Source organism: Pseudoliparis swirei, chromosome 1, assembly GCF_029220125.1.
Source record: "Pseudoliparis swirei isolate HS2019 ecotype Mariana Trench chromosome 1, NWPU_hadal_v1, whole genome shotgun sequence".
In the NCBI taxonomy this organism is placed as follows: domain Eukaryota; kingdom Metazoa; phylum Chordata; class Actinopteri; order Perciformes; family Liparidae; genus Pseudoliparis; species Pseudoliparis swirei.
In genome coordinates, this window is record NC_079388.1 from 2,345,470 (window position 1) to 2,361,740 (window position 16,271).

Sequence of the window (16,271 nt, forward strand, 5' to 3'; positions counted from 1 at the left end):
CCCAGCTCAATCAGCTTGCCGGCCAGTCTGGAGGGACTATGGTGTTGAAAGCTGAACTATAATCAATGAACAGCAGTCTCACATAGCCCCCTCTGGCTGTCCAGATGAGAGAGTGTGGTGTGCAGTACCTGGGAGACAGCATCATCCGTGGATCTGTTTGGGCGATAAGCAAACTGCAGCGGGTCCATGGAGGAAGGAGGAAGGCGCAGATGTAGTCCTTTATCAGCCTCTCAGCATTTCATGACCACCGAGGTGAGGGCCACGGTCGGTAGTCATTCATACATGCTGGAGAAGCATTCTTGGGCACAGGGACAATAGTGGATCTCTTGAAGCAGGCGGGGACCACGGACTCAGCCAGGAGAGGTTGAATATTGTGGTGAACACTGGAGCTAGCTGGTTAGCACAGGTCTTCAGTACTCGCCCAGATATGCCATCTGGACCTGCAGCTTTCCTGGTGTTCACCCTCAACAGAGCCCTCCTCACACTGTGCTCGGTCACAGAGAGTGTGTGTTCATCCCCAGCGGTAGAACTCACCTCGGCTACGCTTACGGTGTTGTTGTTAGCCGGCGAGCTAGCGCTGTTGTTGCTAGCCTCAAACCGTGCATAAAATGAGTTCAGGTCGTCCGCTAGGGATGCGTCGGCACTCACCATAGCGCGGGGTCTGCTCTGGTAGTCTGTGATAGTCCGTAGCCCCTGCCATAGGCGCCTGGTGTCGCGCTGCTCCATCTGTGATTCCACTCTGTCTCGGTACCTCCTCTTGGCTTCCTTCACCGCCTCCTCAGTCCATAGACCGCTGCCTTGTACTCGTCCATGTTGCCGGATACAAGACCGGAGTTATAGGCAGCAGTACGGGCATTCACAGCTTCACGGATGGATCTATCAACCCACGGCTTTTGGTTAGGAAAGACCCTAACTTTTACCGTGGGGACGATGGTGTCCGCTAGTTGCTATGAGGCTCATTGCTACTTCCGCAAAACTCGCTGACGCCACTGGAACTGGATTGGATCATGTCCCAGTCGACGACACGCAGAGCGCGTCCTGTAGCTCAGCCTCTGATTGGTCAGACCACCGCTTCACGTCTCGTCACTACCGCTTCCAGCGATCTTTTTCGGTACTCGGAAGCAGAAAAATGGCGGCATGGTCTGATTTGCGACGGAGGAGAGAGACAGCCTTGTAGCCTCTCTTGAATGGCGATAGCAGTGGTCCAACGTTCTTTCCTCTGGTAGCACACGTAATGTGCTGGTGAAAGTTCGCATGACTTTTTTAGGTTTGCCCTATTAAAGTCCCAGCCACCACCACAGCCGTCGGGATACTTGTTCTGATGCCGACATAACACATCATGTAGGTCCGATAGTGCTACGTCGGTGTCCGCTTGTGGTGGTATGTAGACGGCTGTGGTGATGACCGAGCTGAACTCCCGGGAAGGTAGAATGGACGGCATGAGATCGTCAGATGTTCCAGGTTCGCGAGCAGGAACGAGAAAGAGTCTTAATGTTCTTGGTCGCACCACATGTTGTTAGTCATGAAGCAAACCCTCCACCCTTAGATTTACCAGACTCTTCCGTTCTGTCTGCACGGAAAACAGAGAAGGACTCGGTTGGGCATATGACTCGATCCGCACCAGCGGGTCAGCCATGTTCCGTCAGACAAAAGATGTTACAGTCTCTCATGTCCCGTTGGAATCTGATCCTGCCCTAACATCATCCATCTTATTTTCCAGAGACTGGACGTTAGCAAGAAGGATGCTGGGCAGAGGTGGACGGTGGGCGTGAACTCTCAGTCTGTTCCGAATTCGCCCGCTTCCTCGATGTTTTCGTCCCCGTAGTAGCGGCTCCACTGTTGTTGATGTGGTTCGTCTGCATCTCGGCCGGCCACGCTGGATCGATGGAAAAAGTGGACAAAAACCCTTGTTTTGCGCAAAAGTTTATGTCCAAAAGTGTGCTGCGGTCGTATGCTGTTAGTGTCGATGTGTTTGTGGCAAAGAAAACATTAAAAATAAACACAAAAACTAAAAGAGCGCACAATCTCCGCGGAGCTACCTCGACGGCGTCTGGACACAGCCGCGCCATCACAATGAGCAATACAATGAGCAATACCATAAGTAATACCATCAGTAATACCATGAGTAATACTATAAGTAATACCATGAGTAATACTATGAGTAATACCATGAATAATACTATGAGCAATACCATGAGTAATACTATAAGTAATACTATGAGTAATACTATAAGTAATACCATGAGCAATACTATGAGTAATACTATGAGTAATACCATGAATAATACTATAAGTAATACCACAAGTAATACTATGAGTAATACCATGAGTAATACCATGAGTAATACTATAGGTAATACCATGAGTACTACCATAAATAATACCATGAGTAATACTATGAGTAATACCATGAGTAATACCATGTATTTCCCACCATGGGTAACTATTTGAATCATTGAATAATGTTGCTGTTCACCGTAAATCATCAAACGCACGCGCACATTAAAACATATGCGCGTGCTATCAGTGCTCCCTGCTCTCTCCATGTAGGTACAGGTCGGTCGCTCTCTCTCTCTCTCTCTCTCTCTCTCTCTCTCTCTCCATTGCGGCTCGCGCCCTCTTGGTGACGCTCTGCTGACATCACTCTGATATTCCCCTCTCAGCCCGCCGCGCTAGACGCACTGAGCTCGCGCCGCCTCTCTCGCGCGCACACACTCTCTCTCTCTCTCTCCGCTCCTTCTCTCCGTGGCCAAGACCCGCCGTCACGCGCACTGAAACCAGCCGCGCGTGGGCTCACCTGTGCCCGGGCCCTCGTCCAGTGGAAGGAGGACGCAGCTCGGTCCGGAGAGGACACTTTAGAGGACACTCGCCCCGGGAGAGGAGCCGCAACTTGGCCGCTTCCTGCAGCCCGGGCGGCGAGAGCGGAACTCACCCGCCAAGTTCATCGCGCGGATACCGAGACGGAATAACCCGAAGACCCCCCCCCCCGCATACCCCTGCTCCCCCCCCCCCTGCAGCGCTGTAGTGGATATTTACGTCCACCTCGTCTCCCGCTTGGAAGAATGGCGAGAGCTCCCGGGGCGCGCTGCTCGGTCCCTCCGGTGAGGAACGCTTGGCTGGCGGCGGCGGTCCTCCTCGTGGCGCAAGGTAAGACCGCGCTGCGTTTGAGGAAGCACCCGAAGCCTCTTCCCCCCCCTCTCTCTCTCTCTCTCTCTGTTCCGCTGCTCTGTCCCCATCAGGTCTGTTGCTGCTGGGACCTGTTGTAAAGAAAAAAGAGAAAAAGTTTACAGCCCGCCGGGATACGAGTGTGTGTGTGTGTGTGTGTGTGTGTGTGTGTGTGTGTACAGGTGTGCGACTGTGCGCGCGCGCGTGTGTATGCGTGTGTTTGCCGCCGGAGCGCGAGGCGTGGCTCTCCGGGGCGCGTGCGCCTGCGGTCGTGGTCCCGGGTCCTCGCGGCTTCGGGGGACAGGTGACCGGTCAGGGAGCCGACTAATCCCCGCTGAGCCTCGGCTCCCACACCGACCTGTAATCTGTGTTCACCTGTGTGCGCGCGAGGGTGGCGGGCGCGCGCACTCTCGCTCTGAATTCCCGGCCATTAGACTAAAGGCAGGAACCGGTTCCTCAGGTGGCCCCTGCAACGCGAGCCCTGAGAGCCCTTTATGCACACGAGCCACATGTCACCTGCGGAGGGAGGTGTGTGTGTGTGTGTGTGTGTGTGTGTGTGTGGGGGGGGGGGGGCACTTGACAGTCATCTGGATATAATTGGACACAGTGAATAACACATTGTGATCCATGCCCACCAATCAGGACGTGATATTTAATGGGATGCAGTGTCGAGACTAAATTAACTTCTCTGTTCTTCCTCTCTTGGGTCACTGGTCTCGTGTGAATATTTATATTTTTACAATCGACCTTTAAACCCTCTGCAGACACAAAGTGACGTTATCTTTTTGGCTGAGTGTCTTCCTGACATCACGTGATCACGATACAGACGACAACCACACGTGTTGATTTTAACGCATTTTGATTTGAATGCACTCTTTTTTAAATTAAATGTAATATTGGGTTGTGAGCACCGAGCAGCAGGCGCTCAGGTCTCTGCATAAACACTCTGTATTTAAGGAAGTTTCAAGTTTCAAGTTTCAAGTTTTTATTGTCACATCCCCTTTTATACAAGTATAATCGGTTCGTGAAATTCTTATGTGCAAAACACCCGACAGCAGTAGCAGACTAAAAAAAGAATAAGAATGAGAATAAACTATACAATATCCACACACAAAAAAGAAGAAAGTATTAACAATATATATATAAAACAGTGTAATAGAATATACATCATGACAATATGTATATATAAAACAATGTAATAAAATATACACTTTTTTGAGACTATATATATATATATATGTATATACATACAATATATATATACAATATATATATATATAAACAATGTAATAAAATATACACCATGGCCATAGATATTCACAGAATATGTTCTGGTGTGTAGTGTTAATGAGGGTCTCAGTCCTTGTTCAGCAGCCTGATGGCCTGACTGAAGAAGCTGTCCCTCAGTCTGTTTGTGCGGCACTTGATACTGCGGTATCGCCTGCCTGACGGTAGAAGGGTGAACAGTTTGTGGCCGGGGTGGTTATTGTCTTTCAGCATCCGTTTGGCCCTGGCCACGCACCGCTTGGTGTATATGTCCAGGATGGAGGGAAGCTCACCTCCAACGATGTACTGTGCCGACCGCACCACCCTCTGTAGTGCCCTACGCCGCAGGGCGGTGCAGTTCCCGTACCAGACGGTGATGCAACCTGTCAGAACACTCTCGATGGTACTGGTGTAGAATGTTCTGAGGATGCGGGGGCCATGTTGAATTTCCTCAGTCGCCTAAGGAAATACAGGCGTTGTTGGGCCCTTTTCACCACGTGAGTGGTGTGCGTGGTCCATGTGAGGTCCTCGGAGATGTGCACGCCGAGGAACTTGAAGCTGCTGACCTCTCTACTGCAACTCCGTCTATGGAGATGGGGGTGTGCTCTCCTCTCCGCTTCCTGTAGTCCACGATCAGCTCCTTGGTCTTCTTGACGTTGAGGACGAGGCTGTTCTCCTGGCCCCACTGTACCAGTGATCCAACCTCCTCCCTGTAGGCTGTCTCGTCGTCGGTGATCAGCCCCAACACTGTTGTGTCGTCAGCAAACTTGATGATGACGTTGGAGCTGTGCATGGCCGTGCAGTCGTGGGTGTACAGGGAGTAGAGGAGAGGGCTCAACACGCATCCCTGAGGGGCTCCCGTGTTGAGGGTCAGCGGCTCTGAGGTGGTACCGCCCATCCTCACCACCTGGCGGCGGCCCGACAGGAAGTCCAGTATCCAGCTGCACATGGTAGAGTGCAGGCCTAGACCTCTGAGCTTGGTGTCGAGCTTGGCGGGAACAATAGTGTTGAACGCTGAGCTGTAGTCCACAACCAGCATTCGCACACAACAGTTCCTCCTCCAGGTGGGAAAGGGCGGTGTGAAGTGCCATGGCAATTGCGTCGTCGGTGGATCTGTTTTGACGATATGCAAATTGCCATGGGTCCAGCGTGGCAGGCAACATGGAACAAATGAAGTCCTTGACCAACCTCTCAAGCATTTACTGACAATCGAGGTGAGGGCTACGGGTCTCCAGTCATTCAGGCAGGTTACCTTGGGGTGTTTGGGGACAGGCACAATGGTGGACATCTTGAAGCTCTCAGGAACAACAGCCTGGGACAGGGAGAGGTTGAAGATGTCTGCGAAGACTCCTGCCAACTGGTCTGCACATGCTCTGAGGGCGCCCCCCGGGATGTGGTCGGGACCTGCCGCCTTCCGGATGTCCACCCGCTTGAAGGCTCTGCGACGCGGCCTCTGAGATGATCAGCAGGCTGGTCTCCTCGGCGGCGCTGCCTTGGGCTGCCGCTCACGCCGAACCGAGCAAAGAATGTATTTAGCTCGCCTGGGAGGGAGGTAGAGGAGTTCTCTTCACCGCTGGTTCTCCCTCTGAAGTCCGTGATTGTCTGTAGCCCTTCCACACACCTCTCACGTCATGGCTCTTGAGCTTCTCCTCCACCTTGTTCCTGAACTCCCGCTTGGCAGAGCCGATGGTCTTACGGAGGTCGTAGCGGGCTCTTTTGTATTCCGCCATATTCCCCGAGTCAAGGCGGTGTTACGGCGGAGTGCAGCGCGAACATCGCCATTTATCCACGGTTTCTGGTTGGGATAAATCCGAAACGACTTGGTAGGAACAACGTCATCTATGCATTTCTTGATGAACCCGGTGACTGAGGACGCGTACTCACTGACGTTGTTGTCCGACGCGACCCTGAACATATCCCAGTCCGCACGTTCAAAACAGTCCTGTAGCATAGACTCCGATTGGTCCGACCAGCGTTGCACTTCCTTCACAGCGATTGGTTGCTGCTTAAGCCTCTGCCTGTAGGCGGGAGTAGTTGGATGGAGCGGTGGTCCGATTTGCCGAACGGTGGGCGGAGGAGGGCTTTGTATCCATCCCGGAAGGGAGTGTAGCAGTGGTCGAGAATCCGCTCCCCGCTCGTGTTGCTTTTTATGTGTTGGTAGAACTTCGAGAACTTTCTTCAGGATCCCTTTGTTGAAGTCCCACCCCTCAATGAAAACTGCCTCCGGGTCTGCCGACTCCTGCTCGCTGATCGCCCGTAGAGTTCCTTCAGCGCTATGTCCGTGTTAGCTTGAGGCGGAATGTACACAGCAGTTACGGTGACTGCTGTAAACTCCCAGTAGCCAGAATGGTCGACACATGAGCATTAGGTACTCCAGGTCCGGGAACAGAACGACTTGAGAGTATGTACATGACTTTGGTTGCACCAAGATCTGTTTATCATGAGACATACCCCTCCACGATCTTTACCAGAGAGAGTCTTTGTTCTGTCCGCGGTGGACGGAAAATCCTGCCGGCTCGATGGCTGAGTCGGCAACATCCTCCGACATCCATGTCTCCGTAAAGCAGATGATGCAGTTGTCCTTAGTTTCGGTGGAATTGAATACGAGCCTGTAGCTCGCATAGCTTATTGTCCAAAGACTGTACATTTGCCAGTAAAATGGTGGGTAGTGGGGTCGATTGGCTCGACGCCTCAGCCTAACCAGCACGCCAGCTCGCTTCCCCTCCGGCGACGTTATGCGAGATCGCGCCTAAAATGGACGGAGATAGTTCCGCTACTGTTCCTGGCGGGACGTCCGAGTAAGAGTTGAAAAACTCTGGTAGGCGGCGAGCAACTGCCGATCCAATCTCCAGAAGTGTGCATCTGTCGTACGTTAACCGGCTGCTAACGTTTTGTGCAAAAATAGTCGCAATAAGAAGAATAAATATAAAAAAACTGCTACAAAATCCGGGAGCTCGCAACACAGCGGCCATCACGTACGGCGCCATTCACACGCTATATGTGCTATAATAGCACGCTATATGTGCTATAATTACCTTACATTAGGACACATCTTTAGAGCCTGATCAATATCTGTTAATAACACCGATATTAATGTTTTGTGAAAAGTACATTTGAGAAGATGGCAGCTGTTCCATGTCGTGCTCATTCTCAGGACCAGGTGTGTGTCGTGGGTTTCTGCTCCAACATGTTGACAAACACACCTGTGTTAAAAAAAAGCAAAGTCTGCACCGATTGGCTTGTGAGAAATGTATGGCGCACCTTTGCAAAGGTAGCTCTCTAGCTGTGTGTGTGTGTGTGTCGACTAATTCAAGTGTGTGTGTGTGGGGGGGGGGCATTCTAATGATCCTGTATGTGATGTTGGATCACGTGCAACCCACAGCAAAAACTGACCAGCGTTGTTTTCTTTTACTCCCAAAATCTTGTGCAATACATATATATATAGATATATATATATATATATATATATATTTTTTTTTACATTTTAAGGAATTAATTACCAGTGAAATACTCCCAGAGCAGTTTGTGTTTCCCGGTCTGCAGCGTGCCGTGTGAAGAGTCTTCTGAGCTCCGGCTGCTGTAAACTCACCGTCAGGTGATGCAAGCGCAGTGCAACCCAGCGCATAGATATCATAATGCCTCATGATGCTTCATGATGCCTCATAATGCCTCATAATGCATCATAATGTCTCATAATGCATCATAATGCCTCATAATACCTCATAATGCTTCATGATGCCTCATAATGCATCATAATGTCTCATAATGCATCATAATGCCTCATGATGCTTCATAATGCCTCATGATGCCTCATAATGCCTCATTATGCCTCATGATGCCTCATAATGCATCATAATGTCTCATAATGCCTCATAATTCATCATGATGCCTCATAATGCCTCATAATTCATCATGATGCCTCATAATGCCTCATGATGCCTCATAATGCCTCATAATGCATCATGATGCCTCATAATGCCTTATGATGCCTCATAATGCCTCATAATGTCTCATGATGCCTCATAATTTCTCATGATGCCTCATAATGCCTCATGATGTCTCATAATGCCTCATAATGCATCATGATGCCTCATAATGTCTCATAATGCCTCATAATGATGGCGGCGCGTACGGACGCAGCGGCCCCTCTCTGTCCTGACCATTTGGTGTTTTGTTCTGTTTCTAAATGTTTGTGCAAAAGTTCGTCCAAAAATTGTTCGTCTTCGCCTCGTCTGTCTACGTCGGAACCCAAATATAGTCGCACTTTATGTTGTCTATGCACTTTATGTTGTCTATATGTTCACATGTTTTTTACTATTTTTGCACTCTATGTTGTCTATATGTTGCACAATTCACTTTATGTTGGACAGAAGAGAAACGCAATTTCGATCTTCTGTATGTTTGCACATATGGAAAATTGACAAATAAAACTGACTTTGACTTTGACTTTGATAATGCCTCATAATGCATCATGATGCCTCATAATGTCTCATGATGCCTCATAATGCCAACATTTATGGCAGATTACGCTGAATGTACTTTGAACTCCGCTGTGAACCCGGCTCATCACGAGTTCAAACGCTTTGTGAGGAGGTCGATTGATTAAAAATGAGGCGTCCATAAACATGCCGGTGAATGCCATATTAATGCTGTATCAGCACTACGGTTATGGCATGGAGATACGCTACCCAAACTATCTGCTTTAAAAAAAAGAAGCTGAACTGGGACGTCGCCACGCTTCAGAATTCGCTGCCGACAGGCAGCCGGTTACCTGCGGTCATCACACACACCTCGTGAAGCTGCCGCGTCAGCACGGATGTGTCACCCTGTCGGTGTCACCGGGTGTCACCGGAAACATCTGCCAGGGAAAGAAAAGGAGCCGGGTCATTACGGAGCCGGGAGAAGTCTGGGAGACACGGGGCTGAGATCAAAGGGAGGGCGACTTATGCCAGAGCATCTGATGCACGAGACGACTTCAGGTGGCTTCAGGAGGCTTCAGGCGGCTTCAGGTGGCTTCAGGTGGCTTCAGGCGGCTTCAGGTGGCTTCAGGTGGCTTCAGGCGGCTTCAGGCGGCTTCAGGAGACTTCAGGTGGCTTCAGGAGACTTCAGGTGGCTTCAGGCGGCTTCAGGTGGCTTCAGGCGGCTTCAGGAGGCTTCAGGTGGCTTCAGGAGGCTTCAGGTGGCTTCAGGTGGCTTCAGGTGGCTTCAGGTAGCTTTAGGAGGCTTCAGGTGGCTTCAGGTGGCTTCAGGTGGCTTCAGGAGGCTTCAGGTGGCTTTACGTGGCTTCAGGTGGCTTCAGGTGGCTTCAGGAGGCTTCAGGTGACTTTAAGTGGCTTCAGGTGGCTTCAGGAGGCTTCAGGTGACTAAGTGGCTTCAGGTGGCTTCAGGTGACTTCAGGAGGCTTCAGGTGGCTTCAGGAGGCTTCAGGTGGCTTCAGGCGGCTTCAGGTGGCTTCAGGAGGCTTCAGGTGGCTTTCAGTGGCTTCAGGTGTCTTCAGGTGACTAAGTGGCTTCAGTTGGCTTCAGGAGGCTTCAGGTGACTTTAAGTGGCTTCAGGTGGCTTCAGGAGGCTTCAGGTGACTAAGTGGCTTCAGGTGGCTTCAGGTGACTTCAGGAGGCTTCAGGTGGCTTCAGGTGGCTTCAGGAGGCTTCAGGTGGCTTCAGGAGGCTTCAGGTGGCTTCAGGCGGCTTCAGGTGGCTTCAGGTGGCTTCAGGAGGCTTCAGGTGGCTTTAAGTGGCTTCAGGTGGCTTCAGGTGACTAAGTGGCTTCAGGTGGCTTCAGGTGGCTTCAGGTGACTTTAAGTGGCTTCAGGTGGCTTCAGGAGGCTTCAGGTGACTAAGTGGCTTCAGGTGGCTTCAGGTGACTTCAGGAGGCTTCAGGTGGCTTCAGGTGGCTTCAGGAGGCTTCAGGTGGCTTCAGGTGGCTTCAGGTGGCTTCAGGCGGCTTCAGGTGGCTTTAAGTGGCTTCAGGTGGCTTCAGGTGACTTTAAGTGGCTTCAGGTGGCTTCAGGTGGCTTCAGGTGACTTTAAGTGGCTTCAGGTGGCTTCAGTGATCTGGAGTGATCGCTCCCAGCAGTCCTTTCTGACTGGAATCAGCTGTGTAATGGCGTTTCCTCCTCCCGGTGCACTTTTGGAGCGACGCAGTGGCGCAGAAACGAGTACTGCGGTGCCCCCCCCCCAACACACACACACATGTGTAAGCAGATCGGTTGGGTGAGGATGACAGATACTCAGCCGAGACCATCGGGGCTCGTATTGTTAAAGAGCCGTCAAGATTGTCACGACTGCATCCCCACCGGTTATGAATTAATATGAACGTCTCGTCTTCTTGCTGGGAGTAAACACAAAGTTCAGCCAGAGAGACGGAGCGCCACATTCAGACAGCGCCAACAGCATAAGCATGCATTCTCTCTCCTGACCACCAGCGGGCGACTCCTCTGGTTGTATAGAAGGCTATGCGTTGTGTCTTAAAGCTGTATTCTCTCTCCTGACCACCAGGGGGCGACTCCTCTGGTTGTATAGAAGGCTATGCGTTGTGTCTTAAAGCTGCATTCTCTCTCCTGACCGCCAGGGGGCGACTCCTCTGGTTGTATAGAAGGCTATGCGTTGTGTCTTAAAGCTGCATTCTCTCTCCTGACCGCCAGGGGGCGACTCCTCTGGTTGTATAGAAGTCTATGCTTCATGTGTAAAACCTGCATTCTCTCTACTGTCCACCAGGGGGCGACTCCTCTGGTTGTATAGAAGTCTATGCTTCATGTGTTAAAGCTGCATTCTCTCTACTGTCCACCAGGGGGTGACTCCTCTGGTTGTATAGAAGTCTATGCTTCATGTGTTTGAGCTGCATTCTCTCTCCTGACCATCAGGGGGCTCCTCTGGTTGTATAGAAGGCTATGTGTTGTGTCTTAAAGCTGCATTCTCTCTCCTGACCATCAGGGGGCGACTCCTCTGGTTGTATAGAAGGCTATGCGTTGTGTCTTAAAGCTGCATTCTCTCTCCTGACCGCCAGGGGGCGACTCCTCTGGTTGTATAGAAGTCTATGCTTCATGTGTTATACCTGCATTCTCTCTACTGTCCACCAGGGGGCGACTCCTCTGGTTGTATAGAAGTCTATGCTTCATGTGTTAAAGCTGCATTCTCTCTACTGTCCACCAGGGGGTGACTCCTCTGGTTGTATAGAAGTCTATGCTTCATGTGTTTGAGCTGCATTCTCTCTCCTGACCATCAGGGGGCTCCTCTGGTTGTATAGAAGTCTATGCTTCATGTGTTAAAGCTGCATTCTCTCTCCTGACCACCAGGGGGCTCCTCTGGTTGTATATAAGTCTATTTAGTGACTCTACTTCTCTCTTGATGTATTCTCTCAGTAAACATTGTAAACATGAGTTTATGTCTCAGTCTCTAGTTTCAAGTCTTCTTCTATACAGCATGATGTCATCATTTATACTTTATGGTCATTTAGAGTCACACAGACCATGAAGCAGGGGGCGCTTATTTACATTATGAGGAAAATGAATAAACTGGTAAACAAACAAATAAAATGGTGACGGTGAACCTTGACGCTCTCAACCTTTCAAACCCGGCAAAGTGGAGTTTGAGAGGATGTCGTTCGGTGGCCATGATAATTAAGCTCTTCAGGTGTGCCCCCCCCCCCCCCCCCACGTCTCTCCAGGCCTGATTTCGCACCCAAATGTCAATGATGATGAGTCGCCCCTCGACGGCTCGGCGGAGACGAGGAGCTGATGAGCTTATCACTCGGAGAACAGGCGGCCGATGATTATCGCCCTCGGAGCGCCGCGGCTGATTATCGAGAGCTCTTATTAATGGATCATCGCCGCGGTGACGTTTGCCGTTTGCCGTATTTTCCGTGCAGCCGGCGCTGCTCAGCCAGAGAGGTACTGGGGCTGAACGCACCCTTCAGACACGTACAACACCTTTCTCTCCTCTACTCATTTCATTATTTTTTTGTGTGTGTTTAAAGGTGCGTTCACACCAAAAGCGAAACAATTTTTTCGCGCGACCGAATCCCATGAAAAGTCACCGTACAGACGCTTGTGGCTGCGATAGACGCGATATTTTTCCGGGCGGCGTGTTTGGGGCGACGCGATGTGGGCGACGCGTTTACAGCGGCGCAATTTTTGCCCCGAGTTGAAATATTTCAACTTTGAGGCGGTCATCTAGCAACTCGGGCCAATCAGTTCTAGAGTTCCGCTCTCGTAGCTGGAAGCGGAAGTCTTTCAGACGTAACAGTAACTTCCTCGGTGAAAGTGACCGAGCTGAGTGAGCCTACGGGTGATGTCATCAACCCAAACACGAGGGCGTCAGTGTATAAAGCAGAACTAGTGGTTAGTTATTCTGGTGGATGAAGGAGATGATAACGGTCTTTTCGGAGACGAGACACGGAGATAAGCCCCGCCCCTCGCGGAGCGTCACAACGCTTATGGTGAGAACACGGCGAATGGTCGAGCGAGTAAACTCACGCGTTTTGGGCGACGTGAAAAATCGTTTTGCTTTTGGTGTGAACGCAGCTTAACAAGGCGGCGTTCTCCCAGTTCTGAAGTCATACGCCTGCATTATCTCTCATGTCCACCAGGGGGCGACGACTCTGATTGTATAGAAGACTTCAAAATTGCTATGAGTGTCAATAGGCGTGTCCATATCCTAAGGCTGAGGGTGGCTTGCTCGAATCTGGTTGTTATTATTCCTATTCTCATTTTTATTTCTAAACATTAGGCACATATTTGGGGTACTTGCCATTCCCCAAAAACCACCAAATTTGACAAGCTTGTCCGGCTTGGTGAAAAGAGCCATCTGATATTGACGTCAAATTTGTGTAAAACAGAATTGCTCTCTAGCGTCTCCTCAAAGTTGGACCGGCGACGCCCCTCAGACTCCCTCAATAACTCAATATTAAAACGTCGTATGCGTGCTTTGATGGAGCAGAAGGGCCCCGTGGGGACGCCATTGTTTCTCCTGCCCGGTGGTTGGGGTCAAGATGGGTCATACAACATGGCCGACTGTCCCGCCGCGGTCGTAAAGCAGCGGCAGCCGGCGTGGAGTTCAAGGCCGCCCGTTATATCGGCTTTGTTTGGGGCCTCTGAGGCAGCGGCGCAATTATTCCAATTAGTTTCTCCTCGCAGGCTGTAGGAGTTAATGTGTCGGGAGGAGGCGGGGCTGAGCGCCTCCCGTGTTTCAGGAGCGAAAGGGCAGGAAAAGAAAAGAAAAGAAAAGCTGTCATTTCCCTCAGTTTAACGTTTATTCTCACGCGGGGCGAATCCTTCTCAGCCCGGCGCTGCCACGCGACCCCGGGGTCACGAGACGTCTTTACAGCCTGTGCCGAGGTCTCGACCCGCAGTGGGCCGATGGCAAGCAGTGTGTGTGTGTGCTCATGTTTTATTCCTTTTGTTTGTTTTTTATAACAAACTCAAATCTATTTTCTCCAAAAAGTGAAGCGCTTCGAAGCTAAAATAAAAGTAGCTGTAAACACAGAAATAAAAGATTATACTTCTATTGATTAAAACACTAAAATATTGTTGTTTGATAATGTATCATAAACTATGAAGTTAAATGAGATTCATCTATAATATCTATATCTATCTCTAATATCGATATCTATCTATATCTATTTCTAATGTCTATATATCTCTAATATCTATATCTTTCTATATCTATCTTTATCTATCTATCTATATCTATCTCTAATATCGATATCTATTAGGGCTGTCAATCGATTAAAAAAAATTAACTAATTAATCGCAATTTTTTTCTCTTCTTTTTAAAGACACAACTTCCCACAGAGCTGTGTTTTCAAAGAGGCTCCTACATATAAAGTGCAGCGAGGTATTTAATATCGTGGATGATAAATTGTTTCTTCAGTGAAACATACAGATTAGTAAAAAAAAAAAAGTATATTGAGACCCCATTGGTCCTGTCATCTTTAACACTGAACACAGCAGAACCAGTGGCCTTGGTAACTGACTGACATTCAAATATGTCACGTTAACCCTCTGGAGGCTGTGGGCATGTTCTCCATTTTACAAAAAAAATGTTAATTCACCTTTTAAAGGCGTTTGCATATGACACTTACCCCTGTGTTCTACATCAAACATTCCAGAACAATCTCAGCTCTATTCAATGAGGCTCAGTTGTCCTGGCGCCGTGTTCTCTGCTCTCTGACTGACAGGTTGCTAATCAGCCTCACCTGTGAGGTGGGAGGTCCTTTGTGATTTACTGAGTGTTCATTGGTTGTTTTTTCCCCAAAATGTTGACAGACAAACAGATTGACCAATCACGGTGAAGGTTTCGTGTGACGAGTCTTTCCGCGCCGCGTCACCCGACACGTCGCCCTCCGTTCCTCTGTGTATCAGAGGGGGAGACGGGAGGAAGGAGGAGCAGGAGGAAACCCGACTGATTCATCCACGAGTTTAAACTGATTTCTGCTTCTTATTTTCGCGGAGAAATAATTGTTTTAAAAACGGAAACAGTGTTAAACCGCATTGCCGCTGAGACACTCGGTTTGAGTGTAAAAACTTCAACGAACACCGGAAGTAAACAAAGCTGCGTTAACGCGGCCAAATTAATCGCATAGATTAACGCGTTAACGCTGACAGCCCTAATATATATATATCTATCTATATCTATCTATCTATCTATATCTATCTCTAATATCTCTATATATATATATATCTATCTCTAATATCTATACAGGGTTTTTCCTGGGTCAAAATGGGTCTTCGGTGCGCCCAAATTATTTCTTGCCGCGCTGTGCGCGCACCGTCTATTCATGCAAGTCGAGCTGTTGAGTGATCAGCAGCTGGCCGCTCGGTCCATTCGCGCACCTCACAGTTGCGTATTGATCAGACAAGAAGACACGCTTATCAACTCCAGTGTTTCTCTATGCAGGAAAAACCCTGCTGTGTTTCCTGTGTTTCACTGAGACGTGGCTGCACGCGGACTATCCGGATCACAGCGCGTCTTTGCCCGGCTTCAGAACTGTTCGGGCTGACAGAGACGCTACACAGAGCGGTAAGAAGAGGGGGGGCGGGATCGCTGTTTATGTGAATGAACGGTGGTGCCATCCGGACCATGTGTGCGTGAAGGAGCGCTTCTGTAGCCCGAACATTGAACTGTTGGCCGTGGGGGATGCGCCCGTACTATTTGCCGAGAGAGTTCACGTCCGCCATTGTGGTTGTCGTGTACGTGCCGCCATCAGCTGACGCTGAGGAAGCTGTGGACACCATCCACTCCACTGTGTCTGCTCTGCTGAATCATCAGCCTGGAGCATTCATGGCTATCACTGGTGACTTTAACCACACCACATTGGAAAAGCTCTGCCAACCTTCCATCAATACATAGACTGCCCAACAAGGAACAATAAAACTCTGGACTTGCTGTATGCTAATACTAAGGACGATACAGCGCCACTGCCCTTCCCCTCGGCAGGTCTGATCATGACCTGGTCCGGCTGACACCCAGGTATGTTCCTCTGGTGAAGAGGCTGCCGTGACCACCAGGACTGTGAGGAGGTGGTCTCTGGAGGCTAACGACGCTCTACAGGACTGCTTGAGTCAACGGACTGGGATGTGCTGTGTGGACCGCACGGGAGGACATCAACAGTATGACCGACTGCATCACGGAATACATCAAGTTCTGTGAACACACCACCATCCCATCACGGACTGTGCGCTGCTTCCCAACAACAAGCCCTGGATCACCAGGGACCTGAAGGCGCTTCTTAACATTAAAGCTGCTTTCAGGTCTGGAGACAGGGATGAGCTGAGGAAAGCCCAGCGCAACCTAAAGGTGAAGCTCAGGGAGGCAAGGACTCCTACAGGAGGAAGCTGGAGG

The 16,271-nt window shown here is 49.9% G+C and overlaps 1 protein-coding gene across 2 annotated transcripts in view; it reads left to right on the top strand.

The window, feature by feature from the left end:
• Positions 1–2,710: 2,710 nt before the first annotated feature.
• Positions 2,711–16,271, top strand: part of pvrl2l (PVR cell adhesion molecule related 2 like) — a 350,989-nt gene continuing 337,428 nt past the window's right edge. For both annotated transcript variants that reach the window (XM_056412531.1, XM_056412522.1), the window contains exon 1: positions 2,711–3,147. In XM_056412531.1, the coding sequence (XP_056268506.1) occupies positions 3,063–3,147 (85 nt within the window). In that variant the 5' untranslated portion in view covers positions 2,711–3,062. The remainder of the gene's footprint in view (positions 3,148–16,271) is intronic.